Genomic DNA, 25055 nt, shown 5'->3' with positions numbered 1-25055 from the left:
AGTGGATGGAGATAAAATCCGAGCAGGAGATATGCATTGCTGAGCATCAAGGCTAAGCACCAGCAAGGAGCCAAAGCACGCTGCGGCCCGCCGCGGGTGGTGTGGGTCCGCGGGCTCCGGCTGCGCCGCGGCCGTGAGGGAAGGAGACGGGACCAGGAGACTCCAAAGCAACTGTGGGAGCTTTGGTGACAGATGTGCCAGTGCTTGGGCCCATCGAGGGCACAGAGCTGTGCTGCTCCCATGGCCAGGACAGCACTGCTCAGGGCGGCAGCTTTGGGGCCTGTCCCCATCCCTGAACATCCCCTCACCAGCACGTCCCCTGCTGCTGGAAGCCAGACCCACCTCATCCTTCCCTCCAGGTGCTGTGGCTTCCAAAATGTCGCCTGTCTATGCCTCCTCGCTGTCACCAGGAGCCCCTAAGGCCGCTGGGAGCCGGCTCTACCTGGTGCCTGTGCAGCCACTCCAGCGCGGCCTTCCCAAACCCACCCTCAGAAATCCACCCTGACGCCACAGCCAGGCCGAGCCGGGCCCATGCACCGGCCCTGACCATGGCCGCACGCCTGCTGCAGGAGCCAGGCCGCAGCCTTGGCCAGGGCCCGCGCAGAGGAAAGTGCCCAAGGCCAGCAGGGACGTATTTACCCCCGAAAGCACCTTGCTGCAAAAATAGCAAGTGGCCGGTGTGAGGCCGGGGCTTCCCAGGGGAACAATGCCTGGCAGGAGGAAGCGGCTGCGGCCGGCCCGCAGCCCTGTCCCGCCTCGCGCGGCGCTGAGCCGCGAGCGCTGTGTGCCGGCCCGGCAGGGACCTTGAACCTGACACAGATTTATTTTCTCTGACATTGGCATCGCATCGGAACATCTGGCATGTGGCTGATAATTGCTGGGGATCAGGGCGGAAGCCACTCCAGGCCTGGCGCTTCTTCCAGAGCTCTGTTTTCATTAGTTATTCTCCTCTCTTCAGCTGCAAAGCAAGGAAAAAACAAGCAGGGCTGTGCAGCCCGCACTCCCACTCCTCTCCCCTCAGCACCCGGGGCTCGCTGCTTCCCTCACTCTGCATGGGAATGCTGCAGGGCACCTCACTGTCGCACTGTGTCGGGGCTGTGCTGAAACAGAGAGAGGACGAAGCTTTCCCTGAGCCAGGACTGTGGGTCCTGCTGTTTCACCCTGGTTACAGAGCAGAGCCGTGGCACAGCCTCTGCTGGGCTGGTGTGGGGCTTGAGGCAGCCACCCCTTCTCAAGGCTGTCGTCACTGTGGGATGAAACGGAGAGCAGGATACTGTGCAAACGTGGGGAGACACCGTGGTGATGGATGGATGGAGCATGGGGCTGGCAGTGAGAGCAGATCCCCTCTCTGGCAGCATGGAAGGGTTTCTCATGCAGCCTCTCGCCGTGGCACTGCAGTTCCTGTGTTGCACAGGACGATTGGAAGCCGAGATCTGCCGGCACAGTGCCTGTGGGCAGGATGGAGCATGGCAGTGAAACGTGGGGAATCACACATGGCAAAAACACAGCCAAGGCGTGGCTGCTAGGCCCAGGAGGGGCACTGGCTTTCAGTGAGTGCTGTTCTGGCAAATGAAGAGCTGCTGGCCACGGGCACAGTGAGCCCCAGGGACCTGGGAGTGGGGCCCTGAGTGTGGAGGAGTCTCCTCCCACCCTCCCCTGCAGAGGAGACTCTCAGGGCTGAGGAGGCCGTGGCTGCGTCCTGGTGCTGGGTGGGTGAGGTGTGCTCTCGTTCCTCCCAGAGGTGTCCTGCCCCGTGCCCTCGGCCGCCTCCCTCCTGCCCTGGGCCATAAATCAGGGTGGCCATGGATGCTGGGGCTCTCTGGTGCCCCCCACCTCCCTGCGGGGTCTCCCTCCCAGGGCACCTTATCTGCTCCAGGGGTTCCACTTATCTTCGCTGTCACTTTCTAATGCTAGTTTATGGGCAGCGTTTTGTAGCTTAATTATGATGTTTTTCAGCATGGTCACGTGGCTCCAGAAGCCAATAAGGCACCGAAGTGGGTCCATCCTGGCTGAGCCTGGCCCCCATGGGGAGGAGATTGGCCGGTGTCCTGCCCGGGGCGGCGTGTGCGCAGCCAGAGCCCCAACACCTTCCCAAGAGACGCAGGTCCCCATAAATCCCCCAGCGTGCCGTGGACGGGGCACGGTACCCACGCCCCACGGAGGCTTCTCGGGTCACAGCCCCTGGCCGGTGGAGAGCGAGGCTCTCCCACCCTCCGGCCCCACGCGCAGCAGCCGTGCAGCCGCCTCACGGTGAGTACGTGTTCGTGGGGGGATCCCGCTCCCGTCCCGGCCATCGCCCCGCCACGGCCGCCATTCCCTGATATGGTGGCAGCCGAGGCTGGGGCTGGGGATGCGGCAGGGCTTGGTGAGGAAGCGGGAGTCGTGTGTGGGCCTCCGCTTCCCGTCCCGGCCCTCGGCGGGTGTGGGGATGGCGGCTCTGCAGATCACGGGCAGCAGAGCGAGGCCTCACCACAGCCTTGGCCCCACGGGCGAGCTGCTGGTCAGAAGTGACAGATCGGGCTGCTGAGGGGCTCTGGGAGCCCAGCTGGCAGTGCCTGGGGGTCCCCGGTCACCCAAGGGTTGGGAGTTGCCCATTGGAGCACAGGCAGCCTCCAGACCCTGGAGCGGGCATGGGAAGCATCTGGGACCCCTTGACCCATGGGGTTGGCTGGGCCCGTGTCCCGTCCCCATCCCACACTGACAGGGATCACAGCCTTCAGCTCTGAGTTGCTTTTGTTCCTGGCAGTGTTTGCTCAGTTCTCCCAGCTCAGAGCCCCTCCCGGGCTCCTTTTCCAGGATGGCAGGCCCTGCTCCGTGGCTGCCTGGCAGCTCCCCCAGGAGCTGTGGTGACTGTTGGGGCCCTGGCCGAGGGCTGTGCCGGCAGTGGGAGCGCTCCTTCCCGGCTGAGCAGCGCTAACCCGCGCTGCAGAGCGCTCTGCTGCTATTCTTAGCCCGGGCTCCATTCCTGGTGGCTCTGGAGTGATGCTCCACTGAGACCATTTCCTGCTTGCTGCCCTCCCTGCCAGTGCTGCTTCCTACCCACTGCACCCGTGGGCAGCTGTGTGTGGGGTGAGCTGGGTGGGATGAGATCTGTGGGATGAGCCCCTAAAGAAAAACCATGCAGGGTCAGTCTGGCAGGATCAGCCATGGGGCCATCAGCCATGCCCTTCCTCTGGGGCACTGCCAGCAGCTCAGTCCCCAGCTGTGCCCCTCAGGAACCCAGAGCCTCGGCCCCAGTGCTGCTGTGCTGCCAGCAGGCTCCCACCATGCTGGGACAGGCTCTGCACCAGCCACGAAGGGTCCCTGCCTCTGTGGGAGCCCTGCAGGATGGGCTCAGCACCAGTGCCCAGCTCAGAGCTGGAGCCTCGAGCTCCGCACAGCCAAGCCCCAGGCGAGATGTGTGGCCCAGGGGCATCCTGATAAACAGGACATGCTGGGAGCCAGGGTGCTCCTGTGCTGGCCTGCTGCCATCATGAACATTTCATCAAGAAACCCTAATTGTGAAGCATGGATTCAGTACCTGCTGTCTGACAGGCAGACCAGGACACCATTGGGTGCTCTTAGTCGGTGGCCAGTGCTAGGTCCAAACTCATGTCCTCAGTGGTGGCCCCACAGGAGATTCCAGGAGCTGCTGCACACCTCAGTGTTCCTCACACAGCTCTCCCTGGGCTGGCAGGGGCTGCTGGTGGGGGGTAATTTCTTTCTCAGAAAGCTGGTGGTCCAGGGCTGTGCACCAAGCAGAGCAGGCTCTTGCCCAGACGTGGTGAATTTTGCTCCAGCCCTGAGACTCCTGGTTCTCAGCAGGTCCTGCCTCTCTCAGGCCAGACCCTCCAGAGAGGCTGGGGGACTTGTTGTTGCCCACAGACGGTGTGGGGGAGCAGGGAGGGTCTCACCCCCTTCCCGCAGAGCGGTGCCCCTCGCCTGTCCCTGGGGGAGTCCCGGGGGGATCCCCGATGCTGCCGAGGCCTGGCCGAGCCGCTCCCCAGCCCGGCCGCGGTGTCCCCGCTGCCCGGTCCCTCCGCCCCCGCCCCGTCCGTGCCGCCGCGAGCCGCCCGCTCTCCCAGAGGAGGTTCCCCAGCCCCGGGGGGCTGGCCGTGAGCCCGCACCAACATGGAGATGCTCTTCCAGGCGCTATAAAGAGCTCCGGCTCCCGCACCTGCCGCTCGGTCTCCACCGCGCCCACTCCCGGTCCGCACCCAGCGCCGGGGCTGGGGCCGCCGTCCGTCCCCTTGCCCGTCCCATCCCGTCCCGCTGACCGCGGCTCGTCCCGCAGCAGGGCCGCTGGAGGGGATGGACTATTCCTATGATGAGGACCTGGACGAGCTGTGTCCGGTCTGCGGGGACAAGGTCTCCGGGTACCACTACGGGCTGCTCACCTGCGAGAGCTGCAAGGTAGGACCGGCCGGGGCCGTGCGGGGCCGGGGCTGCGGGGCCGGGGCCGTGCGGGGCTGGGGAAACGCAGCCGGGGCCGGGGCTGCGGGGGGAGCGCTGCACGGGGACGGGGCACCGGGGCTGTGCAGGGAGCGGGGAGGGGGCTCTGCAGGGCCCGGGGCAGCGGGACCGCCCGCGGGGCTTCTCTCGCCCGATTTCGTTAGCGGCGGATTCGCGCCCGGCGGCGGGAGGGGAGCGCGGCCGCGACGGGAGCCCCGAGCGCGGCGGGAGCCCGTGCCGAGCGCGGGTGGCGGGGACGGGGTGCCGGTGCCGGGATGCCGGTGTCGGTGACCGCCGCATCTCCGCCGCCCGCCGCCGCAGGGCTTCTTCAAGCGCACGGTGCAGAACAACAAGCACTACACCTGCACCGAGAGCCAGAGCTGCAAGATCGACAAGACCCAGCGCAAGCGCTGCCCCTACTGCCGCTTCCAGAAGTGCCTGACCGTGGGGATGCGCCTGGAAGGTAGGCATGGCATGGCATGGCACGGCACGGCCCGGCACGGGCCGGGGGGCGGCGGGGCCGGGGACTGGGTCGGGACTGTGCGGGGACTGTGCCGTTGCCGGGACCGGTCGCGCTGTCCCCGCCGCTGCCACCTCCCCGGGCCGGTCAGTCCCGCCGCCGCTTGGATTCCGTTTTTCCCTCCCAAGCTAAGGGAAAAATCGTTTTTTCGCGTCGTCTCCTTCTTTTCCTTGTTTCATTTTGTTTGTTTCATCGGGGTTCTTGCTGCTACGGCTTCAACTTTCCAGGATTTTTTTTTTTTTTGCTGGCAGGAAGGTTGGGAAATAGCAAATAAATTACTGTTTTCCTTAAGCACATAATTCCAGAAGCCGAGACTTAAGAAAAAACGTTAAAAATTATGGGGATCGCAATAAAACTGCCGCAGACCCATCACGAATTATATTTTTCCTCTCGGTGACATTTAGTATAACGGATTTCTGACCCCCGGGGGGACGATCCCAGCCCCACAGCCGCCGCCTCTCTGTGATGTCGGCGCAGAGGATCCCGACATCAGAGTCGGGCCCCGACAGCCCGTGCCGCGGGCTCTGCAGCGCTGGGCATCCAGGAACGAAATGTATTTGAGGGGCCAGGTCGCTGGCACGGGATGGCAGAGCAAAGGCAGGGGCAGAGGAGCCCCCCACCCCCGAGCCGGCCGCTCCCTCCCCACATCTCCCCTGAAATCGTTTGCGTTTTGCAGCGGTGGGCGCGGGCTGAGTCCCCCGCCCGAGCCTGGGGGGCTGAGCCGGGCTCGCCGCTCGGGACACGGCGCGGTCCATCGCAAAGTCCTTCGTGTTCTGGCTCCTGGCAGGGCGGCCGCTCGCTCCGGGAGCGGGTGGGAGCCTGCGAGCAGAAGCGCAGGAGTGAGACACAACATCGATTCAGCCCCTGCAAACTCCCGGCGTGGGCTGCCTTCCAAACCAGATCCCAGTTCTACTCTCCTCCCTGGGCTGGGTGAACTGGTGCCCTAAATCCGTCGGTGCATGCTCTGGCCGTTTAGATCGATGTCGCCAGGGGATTTGGGCCCTGGGCAGGGGCTGGAGACCCCACGGCAGACGGGCAGGGACAGAGGGAAAAGGCACGATCTCCATTTGTCCCTTTCCAGCAGTTTCTGTCGTGTATGCGTGGAGGTGCTTTAGCCCCAGAGCTGTCCCAACAGCCTTTTTGTGTGTTTCTTGCTGCTGGCTCCTCAGCAGAGCTGGGCAGATGAGACAATCACCCTGCGAAAGTGATATTCCATGGAACCCTCTCTTTTGTAGTAAAAACGAGACCACCTTTTTCATCTCCGAGTATTTTTGGGCAAGGCATCTGAGGTGATGTTTTGGAAGTGAGTCTACAGATCCACACAACAAGAGCACCCCCGAGGTGATTGATTTTGGGAACACGGTGTTGACACAGGTACCCCTCAAAGTGCCTGAAGGGAGGTGGCAGCGGGAGGAGAAGCGCAGCCCTGGCCGAAGCTGCCCACAGCCCTGGGGGCACTGCCCATGGCACCTTCCAGGTCCCTGCCCAGGCAGAGAAAGGGGAGGCAGAGCCTGGCAGCACCTGCCCCAGCCAGGGCTCTGCACTGCGGTGAGAGCAGGCAAGGCGGTGCAGGTGGGAAGGGGCTGAGGGTGCTGGGGACCCCTCCTGCCACCGTCTGGGTGGGTGCCTTTGGGATCATCTGCAGATGGTTTTGGGGTTGTTGCTGGGAGTGCAGGCGCTTCATGGGTGGCTCCACTTGAGCCCCCTTGCCCTGGAGGTCGGGATGCAGCACCTTCCTCTCGGCTGTCAGCTGGGACACAGCAAATGGCAAGTTGTTCTCAATCCCAAGTGTGGCACAAATGGCAGGAAAAGCGGAGCAGGAGGGAATTAGAAGGCCTTTTCTCCCTTTGTGTTCTTGCTGGGAGAGGGGAGGAGGTGTATGCAGTTGCCTCTGGAGGGCTTGTGAGACCAGGCTGTGAGCAGCTCTCGCTGTGTGTGGGAGCGCAGGCAGCCCTAGGAGGGTCTCTGCTGTGCCCCCTTGCCCAGGGTCACAGGGGTTTGCTTTGGGATGCCATCCCTGGGCGTCACTGTGCCCGACTGGAGCAGTGGTGGGATAACTTGGAGTGGGTGTGAGATTTGGGTTTTGGTGTGCTCTGAAGTTTGTGGCCAGGGCTACCAGACCTGCCTGTGCCAGCTGGGGCTGCCAGCCTGTGTGGGACCCCAGCAGGGGCTCGCACAGGTCTGAGTGTGGCCTGGGAGCCGGGAGCTGCCCGGACAGCTCTGCGCTGCCCAGAGGCGCGTGGGCCGGCTCTGGGGAGCGGGGACGCTGCACCCCTCTCTTCAGAGGCTGCCGCTGGCAGCCCGCTCCAGCGAGATGCTGTTTTCATGAATAAAGAATGAGGGAGGAAGCCAGGGCGGCTCTCCTGGGAGCGCATTCCTGCTCGTCCTGGAAATGCTGCTGCTCCCGGCCACCCTCCGCCTTTCCAGCCTGCCCTGGGAGCGTTGGGGAGGCGCTCCAGCTCTCCGGGGGGGCTGGCTGTGAGCCCCAGGACAAGTAGGCGAAAGAAAGGCAGAGGTAACAGCGGAAAGGCAAAGCGGGACCCGCTGGCTGTCAGCAGGAACACGAGATAGCGGAGGGGCTCTGCCTTTGATGCTCGCTGCGGGCTGCTCTCGCCGGCGCGCTGCTCCCCTGCTCCAGCCCCCGCTCCTGCCTGAAGCGATCTGGGGCTCTTCCCAGGGATGGCCGGGCAGAGCCCCGGAGCACGGCAGGGCAGGGCAGCGGGACAGCTCCTTCTGCAAAGGAGCACCTGCTCCCCTGCACGTTGGCAGGTCCTTGGGGTTTTTGCTTTGGTGGAACATCTGCTTTGCTGCAGCGTCAGAGGGACTCTGCCAGCGGGATGCTCCAGCAGAGCCTTCGCCACGGCTGGGATCCCAGGGCCGGTGGGGTGAAGTGCATCCCAGCCGTGCTGCCCGAAAGAGGGGCAGGGATCTGCTGAGAAGTAGCACGTGCAGCCTCAACGGAGGGAACCAGGGTCCCGAGGGGACTGTGCGGTCCCAGGCTCTGTAGGGACAATGCCAGAGCTGGTCTGGTGACACGGGTTGTTAAAATTAGAGTGTGAAATCCCCTTCTCTGCCCAGGCTTTAAGGGCTGTCCCCTCAACCCACGGGGAATGAAAGTTGCTTTTTCCCCCAGCTCGTTTCGTAGTGAAAGCCCAAAGTCTCTTCGTTTCCTGCAATCCCCAGAGGCTCTGAGGGTGACATTGGCTCGTCTGGGAGTGACACAATCTTTCTGCAAAGGTTTCCCCAGTGCTCCCCAAACTCTTTTTGCCACTGTGTCCCCCAGCACTTTCCCTGTGCCCTGTGGAAGCCCTGATCTCTCTCCATGTGGGTTCACTGCAGTGTCTGCCCTCTCTCTGTCTGCAGCTGTCCGTGCAGACCGGATGCGTGGAGGGAGGAACAAGTTTGGACCCATGTACAAGCGGGACCGTGCCTTAAAGCAGCAGAAGAAAGCTCTGATCCGAGCCAACGGCTTCAAGCTGGAAAGCGTGCCTCAGATCGTGTCCCCGGTGCAGAGTGACTACAGCCTGTCCTCCAGCATCCACAGCATCCACGCCATGTCCAAGCCCCTGCCGCCCAACCCGGCCGCCCTGACGCCCATGGACTACGAGCGCAGCCCCTACGGGACCCCATCCCTGGGCATGGCTGTGCCCGGGCACGCGCCCCTGCCCGGCTACCACTACCCCTCCTTCCCCAACCGCACCATCAAGTCCGAGTACCCCGACCACTACACAGCCGCCCACGAGGCCGTGCCTGCCTACATGTACCCAGAGACCTACCCCAGCAGCTCGCCCCCCGACATCCCCGAGCTCATCCTGAAGCTGCTGCAGTTGGAGCCCGACGAGGCTCAGGTGAAGGCACGGATACTGTCCTGCCTGCAGCAGGAGCAGGGCAAGGGCCGGCACGAGAAGCTCAGTACCTTCGGCCTCATGTGCAAGATGGCCGACCAGACCCTCTTCTCCATCGTGGAGTGGGCACGGAGCTGCATCTTCTTCAAGGAGCTGGAGGTAGGAGCTGTCAGTGGGACGGGCGCTGCTCTGGGGGGACGATGGGGCAGGGTTGAGGCTGCCCATCCCCGAGGATGGGATGTGGCTATGGGCAGGATTGAGGTGAAATGTTGTGAGGACGGGGAAACACCCGTGGGCACAGGCCTGGGGCCATCACTGCAGATCTGCTGGCACGTGCCAGTCCTGATCCCAGCTCCTGCAGGGCTGGAGGTGCCAGGGCCAGGCTGTGGTGCCGGAGCGATTCCCACTCTGTGTGGGGCTAATGATTTCAGATTCATCACAGCAGGGGCAGCTGTTGAGGCAATTGCCGGCAGAGTGACTGTGGTGTCAAGCTCAAGACATAATTGAAAAATGTAACGTTGAGGAATTATAGTTGAGACAATTCTCTCCCCTGCCTTTAGGAGGAAAATCGATGTGGTCAGGTGGGCGCTATTAGCACCAGGCAGCAGGGGCAGCCCGAGCCTGCTCCAGAGCCGTGTCTGCTGCCAGCAGCCCACGAGTGTGCCCAGCTGGGGGACATGGAGCTGAGCTCCATCCTGCCAAGGCATCCCCTCTAGCAAATGTCCCTGAACCTTTACTGCAGCCAGGGAAGGGTTAGCAGGGCTGGAGCAGCTTCTGCCATCCTGCACACCTTGACAAGCTTACAGAAATTTTCCATTCATGTTCTGGGCTGACTTAAGATCCCAAACTAGTGCAAAAATAGGAGAGAAAATTTTGCAACATGGCCAAAACCCAGAGCAACATACTGGGGCAGCTGTGATGAGACTCAGGTGCTTTCTTGTGTTTCCAGCATGAGATTGTACTACCCGGCTCTGGCCAAAATCACCTTCTTCCGGTGGGACTGTGCTGTAGGACAGGACCAGGCTCTTCCCTGTGCCCAACATGGATGCCATGGGGCTGAGTGTGGCCAAGCCTCGTGGCTCAAAATAGCCCCCATCGTTCAGAACAGTGTCAGGAAATGGCATTGTGGAGGTGGGTTGGGCTTGTTTCAATCATATCAGTGTCCAGCCTGGATTTTGGGAACAGGGTGGTTGTTGTTTTGCAGGAGATATTGTAAACAGTGTAAATTCAGTTCCCAGCTGTATAGCTGTGTAGCCTTGTAGCCCCATTGTCAGCGTGATTGTGCCACCAAAATAGGCTGTTCCTGTGTGAATCGGTGTTGGCGGGTGCTCCTCCTGCCGTGGGACTCTGGGGGGGTGGCAGTGCCTGAGGCCTCACCTGGGCACAGCTACCAGTGTCCTGCTGGGAGCAGGGCATGTGCCCTGCCATGCTCAGGACATGCTCAGGGGGTTTGGTGCTCAGCGGGTGCCCACATCCATCACTGCCATCCTGGGGGCTCAAGTTTTTGCCTTATCCACATGGTGATTATGGGGTGCATTCCCAGCACCTCCCAGGGCTGGGGACTGCACAGGGCCCACAGCCCACCCTGGCTCCAGTGGCAGAGGGGGAATGAGGCTTGGCTGTCCTTGGCTCCCTCCTGTGCACAGAGCCCCGGGCAGCGCCGAGCCCAGCACAGAGCAGCCCTGGTATCCTCAGAGCTCCCACCTGGGGCTGCCCCTGCCCACCCCACACGGCTCAGCCTCCCTGGCCAGGGCAGAGGCTTTTCCAGGCATGGGAGAGCAGCCAGTTGGAAGCAGGAGCAGCTTTGAGAACCTGAATCCCCATTCCTGCTCCTGCCTGGCACATAAAGCCCGCGGCGCCGGGGCGGTAAATGAACTCCTGCTAGCGCAGGGTTTATGGCTCTGCCCTAAAGCCAGCACGGAGCAACATCGCAATCTCCGGGATCGATGGCATGGCAGTCCCTGCTGGGGGCTCGGGGCTCTCAGGGCAGGGCTGCAGCAGCCCTCTCCATGCCCTGGGAAGCTCTGTGTGAAGGTGACAGTCCCCAGCCCCAGCAGGGAAGGGCTGTTGGCCGAGGCCAGAGCAGGGATCCAGGCTGGAAAGGCACCGTGCTGGGACACCTCTCCAGGGCATCGTGCCAGGCTGGCACTACATGGGAGGAGGTGCAGGCAGGTGAGAAGGGGGGTGTGGGCAGATTGCTCCATCATGGATTGCCCTGCCTGAGCTGGCCCAGCACTGCTGTGCTCCTTCCACAGGGCTGTTAGCAGAGACCTGGCTTCTCCCTGGGGCCTCACAGGGAGCCTGGAGAGGATGGAGCAAATCTTCAGGGGCATGGGGAGCTGCTGGCTCACACCTGGTTAGGATGAGCCTTTGGTGCCTGCCCAGGGAGAGTGGGAGCAGTTTCCCCTGGAGCTGGCCAGTCTAGTTCCCATTCCCATTCCCACCCTAGCAATTTGCCGAGGGCAGAATGGGTGCTTTGCTCTGCAGTCTCCACACTCCTGGCCTGGTGGCTGGGCTGGGAGACATCGGGAGAGCCCCCCTGGCTCCAGCACTGCGCCCGGGGAAGGAGGGGGGCCACGGGCTAATGGCCTCTTGACATCGGCTCGCACGCCACGTCCGCCCGCAGGCGCGGGGCAGTCAGATTGAAAACAGATTTAACTTCCCAGATATATCGTTTCATTTAAGGGCCAGTAATTCTGTCAGTCTGCCACTGACAAACGAGGGTCCCCATGCCAATCCGCCGGGAGACTGATGTCGCGGCGCTCATCCCGTGTCACCAGGAGGAGAATTACGGACTGCGCTGGCCTTCGGAGGCAAGACTAATAACGCTGCTGGGCAGAGGGGATTTGGGGGCCCGCCTGCTCATCGAGGGCCGGCCAGAGCCGCGGCGCGAGGCCGCGCGGGCGGAGGGGGAAGAGGTCAGCGCTGACGCCCATAAATACGAACTTTAACTGAGTCTAGATGAGATGTGTCAGGACTGAGGGAAGATTTGCAGCATCTTTTCAGGAAGAAAAATATAGGCCGGGGGTGAAATATATTTTGTTGGGTTGTGAGTCTCAGGCAACTTTGTCCTTTCAGATGTAATTTTTTTATATGTATATGGAGAGACAGACAGAGGGATGTGCACGCACGCAGGCGCTTTTACACGCTCACATTGTGTCTGGTTTTGGTGAGGTTTATACACGCGAGTCTTGCACAGCCTGGTTTATATAGGTGTCACTGCCATACCTACATATCAATATCGTGAGCACAGGGTTGCAGTGACCTTTAGATTGGGATGAGCAGCCAGGAATGTTAAACAAATTGCCACAGTTCCAGCCCGAAGGCCAGGCTGGGCTGGGTGTGCAGTGGGTCCCTGCAGCGCTGGAGGGGCACAGCACCGCTGCAGGGTGCTGGGATGGTGCCGACCCCTTCCTCAGCCCTTTTGTGCCAAGGGCCTGGGGCAAACCACCCTCCATGCACAGGCAAGCTCCAGGGATGGGGGCATGCTGAGGGCAGCACTGTTCCCACTCACCCAGGGGTCCCTGAGGCCACTGGGTCTGTCTGCTGGGCTGCCCTCCCTCAGCTGTGCTCAGAGATCCCAGAGCCACACAAAGCCTATTTGCAGTCAATTGCTCCTCTGCCTTTAACATGTGGGTCATCTTGACCCCATCTCCTGGCCGATGGCCAGAGCGTTTTTGGCAGATTTAAAATCTCCTTCTGGTGGTGGATGCTGCAGCAATGTTTAGCATCCCGTGCACTGGGGGAAATGTGCTGTTGCCCTGCCTGCAGAGCCGTGGTGCCCGTGCAGCCGGGGCTGCAGCAGCCTGGGAGCCAGCAGGGAGATGGTATCCTGGCCTAGCCACACTGGTGTGGGTGGGTATTTGTTTTAGGATGCACATCGTGGCGGTACCTGGGCAGGGCAATGGGGACCTGCACTGACCATTAACACCTTGGACGTGTGTGGGTTTGCCATTGCGGGTCGCTGGTGGACACCAATCCCCTTCCACACTTCTCAGTAGCCGAGGTGATGGCTCCTGCTTGCACTCAGGAATTGCTGGGGCTGCTTGGGGCGCTGGCATGTGCCACACACCTGCCAGAGGGCTGTGGGGCAAATCCTGGGATCTGGAAGGACGCCTGGAGGGCATCTGTGTGGTGGGCACAGGTCAGGGGTATCTGAGTGCTGCTTGGGCCCGTGGCTGGGGATGGATGTCCTGGCACCAGCTCAGGGCTTCCTGCCAGAGCAGGGCTGCTGGTGAGCCACTCTCCTTCCCAAAGCAGCGGTACCCAGGGTGGGGCTGTCCTGAACCAGCCATGCAGGGAGCACTGAGGGGCTGCACCATCCCTGCCTGGCCTGGGCACACTCTGGGAGCCCCAACACTCGCAGGGACTCCCTCACCTTGTACCTATGAACCTACAGGGAAGGTTGCAGAGGATTTAAAACTACCTCCACATGCAGGTCCTGCATTCCCATTCCTGGGCAGCACCATCCCTGCCTCTGCATGCCCTGCCTCCCCTCCAGCACCTTTCCCACAGAGAATTGCATTTTCTGTGGGTTGCAGCCCATCAGGGATTGCTCTTCCAGGGTGGGGAGGGTTTCACCGCGTGTTTGTGAATGGGTTAAATGCTCGCTTCAAAAAAAGATAAGGATTGCCTCTCAAAGACAGCTTGCATCAGGCCTTTGATAAAGCACTCTGAGGAAGAGCCTTGACATTAAAAGGAAGATCCTTTGCTTAACTTTTAACGGGAGTGTGCGTGCTGCCGCCTCACCTTACTGGGAGGATTGATTGCCTCTGAGTGCCCTCCATTAGCAGCCCCTGCTCCTTCAGGCCAGGCCAGGGCGGGGGGCACCGGGGACCCCCAGCCTGAGCCCCTGCAGCAGAGCCCCAGTGCCAGAGCAGGGCCGTGGGGGCTGCCCGCTGCCACCCAGCCTGGGCACGGCACACCCTGCTGGTGCTGGGCACAGCCCCACGGAGCCCAGCCAGCCCTGACTGGCCCACAGAGCCCCCAGCCCACCCCATCGTGTCCCCAGGCCCATTCCCCCGTGCCATGGCCGTGTGGCTCTGGTACACTGCGACGTTTCCAGGAAACACCACGGCACATTGGAGCGTGCTGGCAAAGGAACTGCCCTGCCGCAGCCATGGAGGGTGAAATGTGCTGCTGAGGGGCTTCAGGCTTCAGCCAAACACCCCTCAGAGCTTGGGAGAAGCTGATTAGTAATTTTTAAAGGAAGAAAATAAGATTTCAGAATTATTGAAGTGCTTTCTTTGGAAAAGCTAACTTTTTAAAAAGGTTTTCAAGGCAAAGCCTTCTGTCTGCCTCTTCTGGAGCTCATCCCGCTCAGGAATGAGGCACAGGAAAGAACTTCCAAAACAACTCCCTGACTGAGCCAGAGCGGAGGCCGGGACCGTGCAGCTGGGCTGGCCCCAGCTCCGTGCTTGGGTTAGCCACAGATCTCTGCTCTGGTTAGCCACAGATCCATGCTCTGGTTAGCCACACATCTCTGCTCAGGTTAGCCACAGATCCGTGCTCTGGTTAGCCACAGATCCCAGCTTGGGTTAGCCACACATCTCTGCTCTGGTTAGCCACAGATCTCTGCTCTGGTTAGCCACACATCTCTGCTCTGGTTAGCCACACACCTCTGCTCTGGTTAGCCACAGATCCATGCTCTGGTTAGCCACAGATCTCTGCTCTGGTTAGCCACAGATCCATGCTCTGGTTAGCCACACATCTCTGCTCTGGTTAGCCACAGATCCATGCTCTGGTTAGCCACAGATCTCTGCTCTGGTTAGCCACAGATCCATGCTCTGGTTAGCCACACATCTCTGCTCTGGTTAGCCACAGATCTCTGCTCTGGTTAGCCACACATCTCTGCTCTGGTTAGCCACACACCTCTGCTCTGGTTAGCCACAGATCCATGCTCTGGTTAGCCACAGATCTCTGCTCTGGTTAGCCACACATCTCTGCTCTGGTTAGCCACACACCTCTGCTCTGGTTAGCCACAGATCCATGCTCTGGTTAGCCACAGATCCATGCTCTGGTTAGCCACACATCTCTGCTCTGGTTAGCCACACATCTCTGCTCTGGCTGGCCACTGCCACAGCTAGCCACTCACCTTTTGGCAGGGGGCACCAGGGGTGCAGAAAGTCTCTATTTTGGTTTAGAGCACAATGAGCTTTTCCCCAGGGTTTTGTTGAGCAGCTGACCAGGAACCTCACACTCTGAAGTGCTGGGCCACAAACAGCAGCTGCTGCACTGGCTGGGGGACGAGGGGCAGCCCCACAGGTGGGCAGGAGCGGTGCCACAGCCCTGTCACAGTGCCCACAGCCCCACAGGTGGGCAGGAGCGGTGCCACAGCCCTGTCACAGTGCCCACGGCCCCACAGGTGGGCAGGAGTCACTGCCTTCCCACCCCACCTCTTCCCTGCCCTGCCACACTCCCAGCTCTGGCCACCCACCACCCTCGAGAGACAAATCCCCACGGCTTGCGGGGAGCGCCGGCTCTGAGACCATAAAGCTCTTTCTCATCTGGCTTCTATTCCTTTTGCAATCTCCCAGCGCGGGTTTATTGCAGCCTCTTCAGCAGAACGAGGGCATTATCCAGCCCTGTGATGCTGCATCTGTCTTTCCTCTATTAACGGGGGAGCACAATGGCCCTGCGGAGCTCGGCTGCTGGCACTGGATTTGCTCCTCGGGGCCGTGGTGGAGGCAGTTCTGTAATCCCAACCCTTTGCCCACACTGGCCCTCAGCAGAGGGGAGTCAGGCAGGGCAGGAGCTCAGCTCGCTGTGGGAAGGAGTTGGGGCTCAGTGGGGAGCAGAGCCGAGGCGATGAAGCCGGTGACCTGTGGCGTTTCTTGGCAGGACAGTGGGGAAGGCAGCGTGATGGCTCTGCAGCTGCTGGCTCTGGCAGCTCACCCCACCAGTCACTGCTGCTCCTGCAGTCCCAGTGCCCTGTGACACCTCTGGGGACCTTTCCAGGCAGTGTCCTGGCTCAGCCCCTCCCAGGGACAGTCCCAGGTGTTTCTCTGGGCACACACACACAGTGCCCATGTGCAGCAGGGCACGCGGTCACAAGTGCGTGTGTTGGTGCGTGGGCAGGGCCGGGCTGGCAGCTGCAGGGCACAGCGATGTCCCACACCCAGCAGCTCCCCCAGCCTGCCATCCTGGCCAGGACTCAGGATGGGCACTACCCTATTTCGTTTTAAAGTATCCAGAGAGGCTCTCTGGACACACAGGCCCTTTGTGCAGCCACCGCGTGCCCCTCCCGCAGTCATTTTGTTAAAATTTGTGTGCAGTTTGAGGAGGTTGTGCCTGCTGGGGGAAGACCCGTGCTGATAAGAGCCAGCCAGTGCCACTGAAACATGTTGAGCTGCTTTGAAGCCAGCTCTGCAAAGCCACCTGCCCGAGGTCCCCCTTTCTGGGGTGCAGCTCCAGCTCTCCATGCTCACCCCAGGGGATGCCCCTCCCATGGGATTCCTGCCAGGCACAGCGCGGGTGCTGTGCCCTGCAGCACAGGGGGTGTCAGCTCCTGCTCTCTTTCAGGTGGGTGACCAGATGAAGCTGCTGCAGAACTGCTGGAGTGAGCTGCTGGTGTTTGACCACATCTACCGGCAGCTGCAGCACGGCAAGGAGCACAGCGTGCTGCTGGTCACTGGCCAGGAGGTGAGGAATGGCCTCGGGACTGCGGGGGTGCTGTGGAGGGGCAGTGGGGATGGGCAGGGGCTGCAGGGGGGAATGGAGTGACTTCTTTTTTTCTTTCATCCCAGTGTGGCCAACTCGGCATAGGGCAGGCAGGGGGTGTTGTTACACTCTGGGTTTGCTTGTGCAGAAGGTCCCATCCTGTCCCATCCTGTCCCATCTTGTCCCATCCTGTCCCATCCTGTCCCATCCTGCCACACAGCTCCTGGCTCTGGAGAATAATGTCTCTTAAGGAGAGACCAACATCCCCACCTGTACTGTCAGCAGTGGGATGGGAGGAGGGGCCCCTTCCCTCCCTGGAGGTGGCTTTTGGAGATGTGGTGCCTGCAATTCCAGCACCCTATTTAAAATGGCGTTCCCATTCCACCCATCAGTCTTTTTGTGACACCCCTACTGCTCAGTCGGTGCTCAGGGCTGGATCCAGCTCCTGCCCCGTGTGAGGTGCCCTGCAGCAGGCTGTGGGGGACGGGGGCTGCCGCAGCTGATGCCCCCCTGTCCCTGTCGCAGGTGGACATGTCGGCCATCGCAGCCCAGGCCGGCTCCATCCTGAACACGCTGGTGCTGCGGGCGCAGGAGCTCGTCCTGCACCTGCACTCGCTCCAGGTGGACCGGCACGAATTCGTCTGCCTCAAGTTCCTCATCCTCTTCAGCCTCGGTGAGTGCAGCAGGGGGGCACTGGGGCAGCGCTCCGGGGTCTGGCTGTGCTGCACACACGGCCCGGGCTCCGGCGGGGTCACAAAGGGGCTTTTAACGGGGAGCCGGGAGCGAGAGCCGGCTCCTGTCGGTCGCCCTCTCCTGTCCCGGGACCCAAAGCCTCTCCCCCTGCGGGGCCGGGCTCTGCTCCAGCTGCAGGAGACGTTGTCACCCCGCCTGTTTTGGTGGCTCTCCCATGGCAGGGGCAGGGAAACAAGCGCTGATACGGCTGCGGAAAACAGGCGTGTTGACAGAGGCGGCCGGGCCGGGCCGGCCCTATCAGCCGGGATTTGCGTCAGAGAGCCGGGCACAGCGCTGGGCTCGGCTCTGATTAGGCTCAGCCTGGAGCCTGCGGTGGGGCCGGCGCGTTCACACCTCCCACCTCAGCCAGACTAAATAATTGCAGAGCCGTGGCATTGCTGCCCTGCTGCCACAGCCCGAAACGGGCCCGGGGTGGCACAGCCCGCTCCTGCGCCTGGCATCCATCCCGGTGTCAGCCGAGCGCTGGTGCTGGCACGGTGAGCTTGGTGGGCTTGGTGGGCATGGGGAGCCCTCCGCCGTCCGTGGCAGACCTGTCCCCATCCCCATCCCCGTCCCTGTCCCCATCCCTGGCCCCATTCCAGTGCCTTGGCTCTGTGCCTGCACTTCTGCACCCGCGGGGTCCCGGCCAGGGACCAGCGGTGGGAGCTGCGCTGCTGCCCCGTCCTGCACCTGCAGCATCTCCTCCTCGGCTCTCCTTTCCTCTGGAGCTGTTTGGAAACCCAGAGCAGGAGAGCCGATAATTCGCTGCTCCAGCAGTGATAAGGTGTGGCACAAACAGTGCCCGGGCTGGGAAATGAACGAGCCGGGGGGCTCGGACCCCGAGCCAGGACCTGCCCCGGCTGCTGCCCAGGGGCTCAGCGCCAGCAGAGCCGGGTCCCCCATCTGCCCGGGTCCCCCGTGTCCCCTGGCACGGCACAGCACACCACAGCACGGCACGGCACAGCTCAGCACCGCACGGCACGGCACAGCGAGCAGGAGCAGTGTCCCCCCGACGGCCTCCCCCGAGCAGCGGCTTTCAGGGAGGGCGTGGAATCCAATAACCGTGTTTTCCCTTACATAATTTTGCCCCAAATGCAACTTTTTCTCTCCATATTGCAGAGCTCACTTGGAGTAATTTGCCCTTCGTAGGCTCAGCTGTAGAGGACGGGATTGTGTATTATGTGCAGGATGTAATTGCCTTTAACAAGAGAATTTCCACATTTACCACTCTGCCACAGCACAGTCAAAGCCAAGCCCTGTTCACAAGAGCTGCCATTTGAGTTCTAAATAGATTTCTCTCCTGAGCAGGTAAAGAGATTTAATTAAAATTAGGGCTTCTCAAAATAGCAATATTTATGAGGACGGCACAGGTTAGCTTTGTTCTACAGAAGGGCTTAATAGAGCCTTAATGGATTGACCTATCATTCGATTTCATGACTTACATTCATGAAGCAGCTACTCTTGGGGAGGGGAGGAAGAGAGGCTTTTATAGCCCACATTCCCTTAAGCGTTTGCAATTTATCAGCAGCTTCTCCCAAACAAAAGGAGCTGTGAATAGGAAGAACACTTGAGGGCATAGAAATAATCCCAGGCATATCTGTATGTGTGATGGGAGGCTTTGTCACAGGACAGTCTTTGCAACTGCTGCAGTGTCTCTAAATGAAGTGAGTCAATGTTATTTGGACAACATTCTTTATTCCTTGCAGGAATGAAAAGATTATTCAAATATTCAATTAAACAGTGAATAGGGTCTTTCAGAGAACCAGGTGAGTTCATCGAGTAGAACTAGCTATTGTTGAGCCAACTCAGGGGATAGATTTGACATTTATCAATATAACTTCTTTTTTTTAATGACATGCACAATAACCTTATGCAGATAAAGAGATTTCATAACAACAACCCGGGTAGCAGGAGACAATAGGAGCAAATGTGCTGTCAGAGTGAAAAGGGAAGGGTGATTTGATCCCCTGCATCTTGGCACAACCTGTGCCCTTTGCGCCTGCCCCCGCAGTGCCCGTGGCCGTGGGCACGGCCCGGGGCTGGGGCTCCCCGGGGGCGCACGGCTTCCATGCCTGGGCTGGGGCTCCCCTCCGTGGGGCTCCTCAATCCCCCCGGCCACACCTCTGACCCCGGCAGGGCTGCAGCAGCCGTGGGTGCCACCGTCCCTTCAAGGGACCCCAAACTCCCAGCTTGGCCAGACCCAGAGCTCAGATTTCCCCGTTTGCAGCCCGTGAGTGGGGATTTGGCACATCAGGTCTGTGTGCAGAGCAGCCAGGGGGCTGTGAGCGAGGCAGTGCTGCCGAGTACCTCGTCCTGCGCAGTGAATCCACTGAATCTCCTTGGCCTGGATGGACCGGGCCAGGGCTCCTGGGGTCTCTGCTGGGCAGGTGTGTGAGACCTTGGCTGTGTGCAGCTGCAGGTGGTGATGGGGCAGTGCCCAGCCCTGGTTCCTAAAGCCACAGAAATCTGTGTGCAGGGACAATTGACCCTGCCTGCCCCTCGGTGCCGCTGCCTGCTGAGCTGTCACTGCCCTGCTGGGCTGTCACTGTCCTGCTGGCGCCAAAGCTGGCAGCAGGATTATGGGAAGCTGCTGTGGCCCTGGCCAGGCGTGGAGGATTAGGGTTTCCAGGCTGGTGAGCCTGGTTGCCACATTGGAAAGACCAGGTTTATCAGGGAATTAATTCAGCCGCTTCCTCGACCTTCAGGAATTAAAGAGGGCTGATGGCAGCGGCTCCCGATGTGTTGGCACAGCTGGCAGCACCTTCTGGATGTGCAGCTTCCCGGGCAGCGAGGGCAGGGAGACAGCAGTCCTACTGCCAGGGGGTTTGGAATCTGTCTCCAGCATCAGGGAACACCTGGGCAGTGGGGCAGGGATGCAGAGCCCTGGCTGGGTAGGGATGGGGTGTGGGACCCTCCTGCACTGTTTTCACGCAGAGCGTGGGTCCCTCCTGGCACACCCAGCACGGTGAGGCACAGAGGGGGCAGAGCCGTGAGTTTGGCACCATTTCACACCCACGCTCCCCCCTGCAGACGTGAAGTACCTGGAGAACCACACGCTGGCCAAGGACGCGCAGGAGAAGGCCAACGCGGCGCTGCTGGAGTACACGGTGTGCCACTACCCGCACTCCGCCGACAAGTTCCGCCAGCTGCTGCTCTGGCTGGCCGAGGTGCGGGCGCTGAGCCTGCAGGCCGAGGAGTACCTGTACCACAAGCACCTCAGCGGGGAGGTGCCCTGCAACAACCTCCTCATCGAGATGCTGCACGCCAAGCGGACTTGAACGGCCAGGCAGGAGCCGGCAGCACCGCAGTGCCTCCAGCAGGGGCAGGGGCAGGGGCAGGGGCAGGGGCAGGGGCAGGGGCAGGGGCAGGGGCAGGGGCAGGGGCAGGGCCGGCGCAGGGCTGCAGGAGCCTCCCCCTGCCTGCCCTCCTCAGCCATGCTATGTAACCTCTGCTCTTGGAAACGCCCAGCAGGTCCGTGCACAGCAGGGACAGGTGAGGCTGCAGGGCCGTGCCTTGGCACTGCCCCGTTGGCAGCGCTGACCTCAGCTCCACGCACACCTGGTGCCCAAACCTGTCCCCTGCCAGCCCGGCCCAGTGGCACCAAGGAAGGGGAAAGCCTGTCCCAGCTTTTCTCCTGTTTCTGCTCCTCCTGCTGCCCCCACCAGCTGTTCCTTGACTGCCACCATCCCTCCCCGACCCTGCCCATGTCTCAGGGCCCTTGTGCACAGGGCAGGAGAGAGAGGAGGTGAAATCCCCCAGGCTGGGGTTTTCTGGTGGCTGAGGTGTCTCCAGGCACCGGGGAACACACAGAGGTGCTGGATTTCTGCAGGAATCCGCACAGAATGTGGGGGCTGTGCTGGAGATGTCGGCCCCATGCAGCAGTGCCAGGACCTCAAGGTGCAGATGCCAGGTCCCAATTGCTGCCAGCTCTGTCCTGAAGGTGCCCTGGCCAGGACAGGGCAGGCAGTGCTGAACCCTCAGCTGAGGAGCATTTTCCCAGTGCCTGCTGGTGCTGGAGGCAGCAGCTCTGTGCCAGCCACAGTGCCCGGAGCCAAGAGCTGCCCACAGGCACCACAGCTCAGTCTTGCCCACAGCTGTGGGGGCAGAGCAGCCAGGCTGGAGGGAGGTGCAAGCTCCAGCATGTGCTCAGGATATTGGGGACACTTGGGGAGCTCTGCAGTGCCCCCCTGCATTTATGTGCTGAGTGAGTGGGTGAGGAGGAATCAGGATTGACCTGCGCTTCATGCTGGGCCCCCTGGCCCCCTCCTTTGCTCTGCCACGAACCCAGGGGACAGCGAATGCTGCGCCAAAGCCACAGGCAAAGAAGTCTCTGTTCCTGCCCCACCGTGGGATTGGGGCTCACAGACAGGACTGGGAGCACTGGGGGTCTCAACCCCCCAAACTGGGCTCTGCTGGACTCTCACTGTTGCTTTCTCTCAGTCTCAGCCCCAGCCCTGGGGCTGGCCCAGCCCCTGCCCCACAGCCCCACAGCCCCACAGCCCTGGGGCCCTGCAGCATGGCTGGGGCTGTCCAGGGCTGTTCCCAGGGCTGTCCTGTGCCCAGGGGCCACTGCAGCTCTGCAGAGCCGGTGCCTTGAGGAGCCGTTTGTGGAGTTTGTTAGACACAGCAGAAAAAGCATGTTTGTCTCTGCTTTAACACGTTTGTGCATTTTCCTCCTGAAGTCTGTGGTTTGGTTTCACCTTCTTCTTTTTGTGGACTTAACTGGAGAAAATGTTTTGGGAGGTAAAAGACATTTTATTTTCAGAAAATGAAAAGTGTCCTTAAGTGTCTCTCTCTGTCTCTTACATCCTTTCCTCCCTCTCATCCCTGCCCTTCCCCACTCCCCCCCTTCCTTCCCAGGCAGAAGGTTACCAACTTCCTTGTCAGGAGCAAACCACTGTAATAAATTTTGCAGTTCATTTAAAATGGCAAAGTTTGTATTTTTGGCTGTCTTTCTGACCCTTGTGGTTGGTGCTTGGCATGGGGAGGGCTGGGTGTTTGTGGGGGCACTCCTGGGGTGTCACCTGCCTTTGTGGGACTGGGACAGCGTGGCTGGGGCAGGGTCTGCTGCTGCCTTTGCTTCTGGGCACTGGGGACCCCAGACTGGCTCAAAGTGCTCCTGGGAATTGCCACAGTGACTCTTAAAGTGTTTTACAAGTGAGTGCAGGAACAGCAACATTTGTGGGCAATTAGTGGGCAGTGCCCTGGTCCTTGCACCATGGCCAAACCCCATCTCTGGGCTCAGCCTCTTCCCTTGGACACAGTGCAACAAGGAGAGGAGGTTGTCTTTAAAATCAGCATTTATTGTTGTCATAATCAGCAAAACCCACCACATTTTCTGTGTCCTAAACACTACAGAGGTAATAGGAGGAGAGGGAAGGAAAGCAGTGCCCAGCTGGAGAGGGGCCAGGCCAGCTGGGCAGGAACCCAAGCAGAGGCAGGGAGAGGATTTCTGTCCTAAGCAGCAGAAGGTGCTGTTGATGTCAGCTGGCTCAGAAAGGGCTTGGAGCCAGCTGCTGGCTTCCCTAGAGCATGTGCTTCATACCCAGCCTGTCCCAGCTCAGGGTGCTCCCATCCCCATCACCACGGGAGCGTGGGCACTGCCTGGGCACGGCTGCCCAGGGCAAAGCTGGGCTCTCCCCATCCCACTGCTCCAGCTCCTCCAGCAATGAGAGCCACAACCCTGCAGTGCCAGTGCTGCCAGCAGGGACAGGGACAGGGACAGGGACAGGGACAGGGACAGGGACAGGGACAGGGACAGGGATAGGCGTGGCAGAGCCACAACCCTGCAGTGCCAGTGCTGCCAGCAGGGACAGGGACAGCGGTGGCAGCGCTGTCCAGGCCAGCCCTGGCTGCCCTGGCAGGGGCTGCAGGAGCCGTGGGGAGCCCAGAACACAAATACCCACCCTGGGGAGGAGCAGGGCAGTCGTCAGCAGCAGACCAAGCCCCATGGGACCCCACACTGCCCTGGTTTGGCACGTGGGGCTGGGAAGGAGCGCAGGGTGGCAGCTCTGCCCTGGCTGGAAGCTCTCCAAGGGAAGCCAGCTCCTCCAGCCTGCCATCCTTCCTGCTGGAGGACCCTCTGCACTGCAGGCCCGTCACCAGAAACTTCTCAGAAACCTAAAGCAAAAGAGAGAAGGTCTCAGCTCTGCTGGCAGCAGGGGAGGGCAGGGGTCCCTCCCAGGCCTGGGGGAGAACTGGAGGGACCCCACAGCCCAAACCTGACATAGGGCAGAGCTGTGGGTGCAGCTGGCATGGGCTGGCACAGCGAACCCTGCCTGCCAGTGGTACAGCTCTGCCACCCCAGAGACCCCCTGTCCCTTTGGGGGTCCTTGTGACAGGGAGCCAGAGCAGCCTCCATGCACAGGGCCATGGCTGTAGGGAAACCCTTCTCCCCTCAGCCTGAGCACAGCACCCAGTGCTGGGAGCACGGGACAATGAGGTTCAAATGGCATTTAGGGACAACACCAGCTCTGCCATGGCAGGAGCACTGGTGCCCCGTGGGCTGCATCTCCTCCCCAGGGCACACAGGGGACACCCCAGGACGGGCCCTGGCATCAGGGCTGATCCCACCACGGTCACCCAGCAGGGCTGGCATGGATGGGCTCTGCATTTCTCCCTGTGACACTCAGGAGCTTTTCTGGCTTTGAATCCCAAAGACTCACAGATTCCTCATTATTTCAGTCCCAGCTCATGGAACACAATATGGTGAGAGTTGCAGAACTACTCGGTATCGATCAGTGGAAGGCTGGGCTGCGCACACAGGATCCATGTTGCTATGTGTGGCTTAGCAACATATAAATGTATTCAAACAGAATAATGAAATTATCGTGGGGAAACAAAGCAGCCATCACTTGAGGAGATGGAGGATGTGGAGGCCTCTTGGAGCCCTTGTTTGTCAAGACAAGGAAGATGGGACTTATTGTTTGTGCAAATATGTGAACGCCCCAGCCATGCCCTGCTCACAAAATGTGTGTAATGAAGGCAGGCAGGGCTGGCTGCACAGAGCAGCTCCCTACAGCTGCCTGGAGCTCATTACTGCAGAGCTGCTCCTTGGACTGAGCCCCTGTGGGGGGACGCCCTGCCTGGCTCATGCCACGGCCACGCTGCAAAATTCCCCATTTCCCTGGCTCTGGCCTGGCACTCACCTGGATTTTATCCACCCTTATCCTCACCCATCCCACCTGCCCACGGACCCACTGTCTGTCCCTCCACTTGGGGCCACTGCAACACCCAGAGTTCTCACTGAGGCCCTGGGGTAGAGAGGGGCTGCTCCCACCCCAGACCCAGCACAGCTTTCCTGGGACACACAGGTGGAACAGGGAACAAACACCTTTCCTGTCTCTGCCACAGCTCCTGCTGGCAGCAGCACCATTTCATCAGCTCCCTGGCAGCTTTCAAATAAAGGTATCTGGGGCTAAACACATCCCTTTTCATTAAACTATTCGGGAGAGAACAAACAGAAGGGGGGCAGTGTCTGTGCTGGGATCATCTGTCCCCATTCTGCACCCAAGGGCTCCACAGGGCTTTGCTCTGTGAGCAGAATGGGAAGGCACAGCCTGGCCCAGCCTGGTGTTCCATCGCCCTCTGTGCAAACCTGAGCTTCTAAAACCACACTGAGGGCTCACCTGAGGAAACAAAACCAAGTTCACAACCCACATCTTTGCACAGCTGGAGTTTAATGACACACGTGGGCTATAAGATGTGCAGCAGAAGGTGAGGGTGGGTGGACAGAGCACAAACGCCCGTGGTGGGTGCAGGTCTTGCTGCCTCTGAGACCCCACAGCCCAAAATGCTGCTGCACAAGGGAATATCCCAAGAGCTGCACAGCTACTCCTGGGTGCCACCATTCCTGCCTTTCCCAGGTG

General features: G+C 60.8%; 1 protein-coding gene across 5 annotated transcripts; it reads left to right on the top strand.

The window, feature by feature from the left end:
- The first annotated feature begins 2078 nt into the window (after nucleotides 1-2078).
- Nucleotides 2079-20489, top strand: NR5A1 (nuclear receptor subfamily 5 group A member 1). 5 transcript variants are annotated; one of them, XM_059486634.1, is made up of 8 exons: nucleotides 2079-2250; nucleotides 4274-4392; nucleotides 4753-4894; nucleotides 8315-8955; nucleotides 16318-16437; nucleotides 16981-17128; nucleotides 18307-18495; nucleotides 20218-20271. In XM_059486634.1, exons 2-7 carry the CDS (start codon nucleotides 4291-4293, stop codon nucleotides 18465-18467), a joined length of 1314 nt encoding a protein of 437 aa, XP_059342617.1. In that variant the 5' UTR covers nucleotides 2079-2250; nucleotides 4274-4290; the 3' UTR covers nucleotides 18468-18495; nucleotides 20218-20271. The 5 variants fall into 5 exon arrangements, with proteins under 5 accessions (XP_059342617.1, XP_059342613.1, XP_059342616.1 ...); XM_059486630.1 differs by lacking the exon at nucleotides 18307-18495 and having other exon boundaries at nucleotides 20218-20489; XM_059486633.1 differs by lacking the exon at nucleotides 20218-20271 and having other exon boundaries at nucleotides 18307-19628.
- The last annotated feature ends 4566 nt before the right edge of the window (nucleotides 20490-25055 follow it).

Source organism: Ammospiza nelsoni, chromosome 20, assembly GCF_027579445.1.
Source record: "Ammospiza nelsoni isolate bAmmNel1 chromosome 20, bAmmNel1.pri, whole genome shotgun sequence".
NCBI classification, from domain to species: domain Eukaryota; kingdom Metazoa; phylum Chordata; class Aves; order Passeriformes; family Passerellidae; genus Ammospiza; species Ammospiza nelsoni.
Note: the sequence above shows the minus strand (reverse complement) of the source record. Positions and strands in the feature narration are given on the sequence as shown.

Excerpts from the sequence above, each read along its gene's own strand:
- NR5A1 (XM_059486630.1), top strand. The coding sequence starts at position 4,291 with ATGGACTATTCCTATGATGAGGACCTGGACGAGCTGTGTCCGGTCTGC. Across the intron at positions 8,956-16,317 it reads TCTTCTTCAAGGAGCTGGAG|GTGGGTGACCAGATGAAGCT; the intron begins GTAGGAGCTGTC and ends GCTCTCTTTCAG. Across the intron at positions 16,438-16,980 it reads TGCTGGTCACTGGCCAGGAG|GTGGACATGTCGGCCATCGC; the intron begins GTGAGGAATGGC and ends TCCCTGTCGCAG.